Consider the following 6,699-nt stretch of genomic DNA (forward strand, 5'->3'; position numbering starts at 1 on the left):
TGACCTTGCTATTGTAGATAAGCGCCCTTGACCCAGAGATCCACCTGTCTTTGACACCCAAGTGCTGAGATTTACAGGCCTGCACCACCTCACCCAGCTTGACCAGGTTTAGAGCATCTGTGAAGCAGCCTCAAGTCCAGTTCAAAAGCAGTCGGTTATCCCCAAAGATTCAGGCCACTCTTCACCATTGGCCTCATCTTCGTGGGCATGATGGTGATACTGTAGAATGCAGGTGGCCTTCCTCCCCCAGCAGACTGCAAAGCCTCTTCCAGTACTGTGACAGGGAGACAGCAGGGAGGAAATTCTGAGTCAGTTCCAGCTTGATTCCTCTCTATTCTGAAAGCAACATGCTCTGTGTATTCAGAAATAGGTCTGTATTTCTGTCCAACTTATTTTGTGAGACAGGTCTCTCACTAAACCTGGAGCTGGCCAATGAGACTTACTGGCTGGCTAGTGAGCCCCTACGGTCTTCCTGTCTCTCCTTCTCCGGCACTAAGATTACACTGTCCCTATTGCCTCGCTGTTACACAGGTGCTGCAGATCTGAGCCCAGTCTCCATGTTTGCCCAGCAAGCATTAAATTTTTATTTTTATTTTTTTGATATCTATGTTTTTATTCTTAATGTGAATTTCATATAGTTGGTACACGTGGATCTTGTGGGTTTGTTTCTGACAGTTTGACAAGAGTTAAAAATTATTGTTAACTAAATTCTTAATTGTACACTTTGTTTAGTATTTTTTACTGTTCTTTGTTGTTCTTTTTCCATGACTCTATAGAGTTTTCTCATTTTTTAATCTGTGAATTTTTATTTATTTTTACCTTGTTCACTTAGGTAATGTGTGTTTGTGTGTGCACTGTGTTCTACATAGGGCCAAAGGGAGACAGGGAGTCTCCTCTCCTTTATGTCACCCTCTTGTTCCCTTGAAGCAGGGTCTCTCTCTGAACCTGCTAGCATCCAGCGAGCCCTCGTTATCCTCTTGCCTCTGCACCCACAGTGCTGTGTCACTATTTTCTATTCTTTAAGATTATTTCAGCTGGTTTCACGGACAGGCACTAACTCTGTTCTCACCCCAACACATTCCCCGAATATCCTCACCATTACTTTACAAACCACATGCATTTTTACTGGAACCCAGAGACTGAAGGTTATTCAGGATGCAAGACTGACAGAGTCACTGAAAATCTTCACTTTCTGCTTCTTTCCTGGTCCTGAATCTTCATGTTCTCCATAAAGCTAATACAGACACTTAACTGCATGGAACCATTTCATGACTTTATCTTCTCTGCATAGGTGTGTATTTCTTCAAAACTTGAAGTCCTCTGCAGAAGTGATTCCAGCCCTTGAGAGCCACCATGAACTTCTGGAATCCATGGTAATGGGCCCCGCCCCTTCTCTGACTCAGCAACACATGATTGTGAGGTTGAGCCACAATTTTCAACTGTAAATGTATCATAATTAGATAGAGTTCACGAGTATCTAAGAAGCAACTGTCACATGATAGTCATAAATAGGGCGTCACAGTGAACAGTGAGCCCTTCTCCCAGAAGAAACAGACCCTTGAGATCCTTTTAGACTTTGACTTGATTAAAAATGCAGACTAAAAACATTCCACCTGCCCTTTTCCTGCAGGGTAGTAGGCTTGACTATCTGCTAGAACTTTTGAACCTTAAAGTCACGTGTCGTTTTCCTTGGTTGGACTTTTCCTTGAGACAGATTTTCAGATTTTCACCTCAGGCTGATCTTGAATTTACAGTGAGGGAAGCCCAGTGGTTTCAGGAGGCAAAGAGTCTGAGTGAGCAGCTGTGAGGCGCCTACACCAAAGCCATTTTCTGCCACATGAATTTGCCAGAGGTGTGCTCCAGCCAAGGCACTGACCACTTGCTTGGCTGTGATGTGTCCATCATTTCAAAGCACATCAGCAGGCCAGTGCAAGGGGCCCTGACAATTCCCGATGTCTTCGACAATCTCAGCTCGGTCATGTGTGTGGAGGGGGAAGCTGGCAGTGGGAAGACAACCTTCCTGAAGAAAATAGCTTTTCTCTGGGCATCAGGGTGCTGTCCCCTGTTGAACAGGTTCCAGCTGGTCTTCTACCTCTCCCTTAGTTCCACCAGACCAGACCAGGGTCTGGCCAGCATCATCTGTGCCCAACTCCTAGAGGCAGGAGGCTGCATTAGTGAAGCGTGCCTGAGCAGCAGCATCCAGCAGTTAAAACACCAGGTGCTGTTCCTGTTGGATGACTATAATGGGGTGGACTCGCTCCCCCAAGCCCTAGAAACACTGATTGCAAAAAACTACTTGTCACGAAGCTGCTTATTGATCGCTGTCCATACAAACAGGGCCAGGTCCATCCGTCCATACCTGGATACAATTCTAGAGATCAAAGAGTTTCCTTTCTATAATACAGTCTCTGTATTACGGAAGGTCTTCTCACAGACTATAACACGTCTGCAAGAGTTTATGGTTTACTTTGGACAGAATGAGGATTTACAGGGAATTCACAAAACTCCTCTCTTCATGGCAGCAGTCTGTACTGACTGATTTCAAAATCCTTCTGACCAGTCCTTTCATGATGTGGCCGTTTTCAAGTCCTATATGAAGTACCTGTCCTTAAAGTACAAAGCTGCAGATGAGGCCCTCAAGGCCACTGTGTCCTCATGTGGACAGCTGGCCTTGAGGGGGTGTTTTTCTTCATGCTTTGAGTTCAACAATGATGACTTCACAGAGGCCGGAGTGGATGAAGATGAAGACCTGACCACCTGCTTGATGAGCAAATTCACCGCCCAGAGACTGAGACCAGTCTACCGGTTTTTCAGTCCTCTCTTCCAAGAATTCTTGCTGCCATGAGGCTGACTGAACTCCTGGGTTCAGACAGGCAGGAAGACCAAGACCTGGGAATTCATTATTTGAGACAAATTAACTCGCCCTTGAAGGCTCTGACCACCTACAACAACTTTTTGAAGTATGTCTCCAGCCACCCTTCATCAAAGGCAGGGCCAGAAGTTGTGTCTCATTTGCTTCAGTTGGTGGATGAGAAAGTGTCACTGAAGAACATGTCTGAAGAAGAGGATCATGTTAAGCACCGACCAGAACCTTCCTTGATAACACAATCAATTAAAAAATTGTGGCACTTTTCTCCTGTAGCTTTTTCCTCGATTTTTTCAGAAAATTTATTGGGCATTGCTCTAAACATTGCTTATGAAAGCAACACAGTTTCTGCATGTTCTCCATTGATTTTGCAATGCCTTCAAGGGAGAACACTGGTTGTAAGTGTATTGAATTTCCAGTACTTTAGGGACCACCCAGAAAGCCTGTTACAGTTGGCAAGTATAAAAGTCTCCATGAATGGAAATAAAACGTCATCTAATGTAGGTTATTCAGTCATGAAAAAGTGTTATGAAACATTACAGCCACCAACAATAGATGAGGACTATGCATCTGCCTTTGAACATATGAAGGAATGGGTGGAAAATGTAGCTAAAAATCAAGAGAATGTGTACAGTTTTTTCAATAACCTGAATAACCAATGCAGCCATCTACCCAACATAAATTCTGGGTATTGGAAACTGTCACCCAAGCCACACAAGATCCTTAGGTTGGAAGTTGCAGTGGCCTACATGGGCCCAGCAGACCAAGCACTGCTCCGGGTCCTAATGGAAGTCTTCTCAGCTTCACAGAATATTGAGCTCTGCTTGTCCAACAGCAGTGGCTTTCTTGAAAGCATCCACCTGGCTCTGGAGCTGCATAAGACCTCTGTCACCAAGTGCTCCGTGTGCAGGCTGGAGCTCAGCACAGCAGAACAGGAGCTGCTTCTCACCCTGCCTGCCCTGTAGTCTCTTGAGGTCTCAGGGACAGACCAGTTACCAGGTATCCCTGAGTGTGCTTTCACAAGCATTCTGGATGACTCTGTGGTTTCTCATTCTTAGCGTTAGATGAGTGAAACTTCTCAAGCACAAGCCATGAATGTGCCTTGATAAGAGAGATCTGAATACTCTCACTGTTTGGGACAGTGTATAAGGCCCTCAATCCTAGAATGGGTTTCAAGTAACTCAGACAACACTAGGCAAACGTTGCCACCATCCTTTTCATTTATTCCTGAATTATAGGTGAGCATCACCTTATTTCCTTCAATATATTTTGAGGTGTTGATATCACTGTAAATATTTAACTTTTTAATTTTATAATTAATAGTAAAGCTTCCTTTCCATCAGACTGTTGCATGGTTGGACATGCTTTGAGATGATCTCTTCTGTAGTCTAGACTGGCCTTATCCTGGTTATCTACCTGATACTTCTGCCTCCATTTCCCCAGCACTAGATTACCGGATTGCAGCATATGGCACCACATCCTGGTCAAAGAGCCTGCCCTTGAGATCCTGTTAGAAATAGTCCTTGTTCCACTTACTTTGGAAAACTACTTGGTTACTGAGCTACCACGGGCCACATCCGAGCAGAAGTTCTATGTTATATCCATAGATGGTCCTTGGTTGAGTGTCAGTCTCAGAAAAGACCCTGTGCCCGGATATATTTGGTACTTGTAGAGCTCCTATCCTTTCCATATCACACTAACTCCCCTTCTTTCATATGATTCCCTGCACTCTGCCATGGTTTGGTCATGAGTCTTAGTGTTTGCTTTGAAACACTGCTAGGTAGAGTCTTTCAGATGCCTTTTGCGGTAGACTCCTGTCATACATTCAATGCACATCCCATTTGTCTTTCTAAATGAGGATTGATCATCTTCACCCATGTCCACTTACTTGATTATCTTCTTTAGGTGTGTAGATTTCATTATGTTTATCATATCTTGTAGGTCTATATAAGCGAGTATATACCAAGTTTGTCTTTCTCCTTCTGGGATACTTCACTCAGAATGATCTTTTCTAGATCCCACCATTTGCCAGCAAATTTCATGATTTCCTTCCTTTTGATTGCTGAGTAGTATTCCATTGTGTAAAAATACCACAATTTCTGTACCCATTCCTCTGTTGATGGACATCTGGGTTGTTTCCAAGTTCTGGCTATTACAAATAAAGCTGCTACAAACATGGTTGAACAAATGTCCTTGTTGTGTACTTGAGCAAATTTTGGGTATATACCTAGGAGTGGTATAGCTGGGTCTTGAGGTAGCACTACTCCTAGTTGTCTGAGAAAGCGCCAGATTGACTTCCAGAGTGGTTGAACCAGTTTACATTCCCACCAGCAATGGAGGAGGGTTCCCTTTTCTCCACAACCTCTCCAGCATGTGCTATCACTTGAGTTTTTCATCTTGGCCATTCTGATGGGTGTAAGGTGAAATCTCAGGGTCGTTTTGATTTGCATTTCCCTAATGGCTAATGAGGTTGAGCATTTCTTTAAGTGTTTCTCTGCCATTCGACGTTCCTCTTTCGAGAATTCTCTGTTTAGCTCTGTTCCCCATTTTTTAAGTAGATTACTTGGTTTGTTGCTTTTCTGCTTCTTTAGTTCTTTATATATACTTGATATTAGCCCTCTGTCAGATAAAGGGTTGGTGAAGATTCTTTCCCAATCTGTAGGCTGTCTATTTGTTTTGATGACAGTGTCTTTTGCTTTACAGAAGCTTTTCAGTTTCATGAGGTCCCATTTATTGATTGTTGCTCTTAGAACCTGTGCTGTTGGTGTTCTGTTCAGGAAGTTGTCTCCTGTGCCAATGAATTCTAGGCTGTTTCCCACTTTTTTTTCCAGCTGATTTAGAGTATCTGGTTTTATGTTGAGGTCCTTGATCCACTTGGACTTTAGTTTTGTGCAGGGTGATAAGTATGGATCTATTTTCATTTTTCTGCATGTAGACATCCAGTTGGACCAGCACCATTTGTTGAATATACTGTCTTTTTTCCATTGAATGGATTTGGCTTCTTTGTCAAATACCGAGTATTCATAGGTGTGTGGGTTTATTTCTGGGTCTTCTATGCGGTTCCATTGATCCTCCTTTATGTTTCTATGCCAATACCATGTAGTTTTTATTACTGTTGTCCTGTAGTACAGCTTGATATCGGGGATGGAGATACCTCCAGATGATCTGTTTTTGTACAGGATTGTTTTGGAGATTCTGGGTTTTTTGTTTCTCCATATGAAGCTGAGAATCTTTTTTTCAAGGTCTATAAAGAATTGAGTTGGTATTTTGATGGGAATTGCATTGAATCTGTAGATTGCTTTTGGCAGGATGGCCATTTTCACAATGTTAATCCTACCGATCCATGAACACGGGAGATCTTTCCATCCTCTGAGATCTTCTTCGATTTCTTTCTTCAGAAACTTGAAGTTTTTCTCAAACAGGTCTTTCACTTCCTTGGTTAGAGTCACCCCAAGGTACTTTATGTTATTAGTGGCTATTGTGAAGGGTGTTGTTTCCCTAATTTCTTTCTCAGCCTTTTTGTCTTAAAAAATTATTCATTTATTTATTTTGTATATATGTGTACCCTGCATGTACAACAGCATGTTGTAAGATGGCATCAGACCCCATTATAGATGGTTGTGAGCAACCATGTTTATGTTGGGAATTGAACTCAGGAAGAGCAGACAGGGCCATTGAGCCATCTCTCCAGCCCTAAGCAGTAACTCTTCCCTTCATTAGCCCATTTTCTTTCTTTCTTTCTTTCTTTCTTTCTTTCTTTCTTTCTTTCTTTCTTTCTTTCTTTCCTTCCTTCCTTCCTTCCTTCCTTCCTTCCTTCCTTCCTTCCTTCCTTC

At 42.8% G+C, this 6,699-nt stretch overlaps 1 protein-coding gene across 1 annotated transcript in view; it reads left to right on the top strand.

The window, feature by feature from the left end:
• Nucleotides 1-1,754: 1,754 nt before the first annotated feature.
• The window catches only part of LOC129676342 (baculoviral IAP repeat-containing protein 1a-like), a gene marked incomplete at its 5' end in the record, with an annotated part of 29,348 nt that continues 24,403 nt past the window's right edge, over nucleotides 1,755-6,699 (top strand). Inside the window, 2 exon segments of the mRNA XM_055606704.1 lie at nucleotides 1,755-2,831; nucleotides 2,834-3,865. Of these exon segments, the coding sequence (XP_055462679.1) occupies nucleotides 1,755-2,831; nucleotides 2,834-3,865 (2,109 nt within the window).

This window comes from Psammomys obesus, unplaced genomic scaffold, assembly GCF_907164565.1.
Source record: "Psammomys obesus unplaced genomic scaffold, mPsaObe1.curated_primary_1811, whole genome shotgun sequence".
Taxonomy (NCBI): domain Eukaryota; kingdom Metazoa; phylum Chordata; class Mammalia; order Rodentia; family Muridae; genus Psammomys; species Psammomys obesus.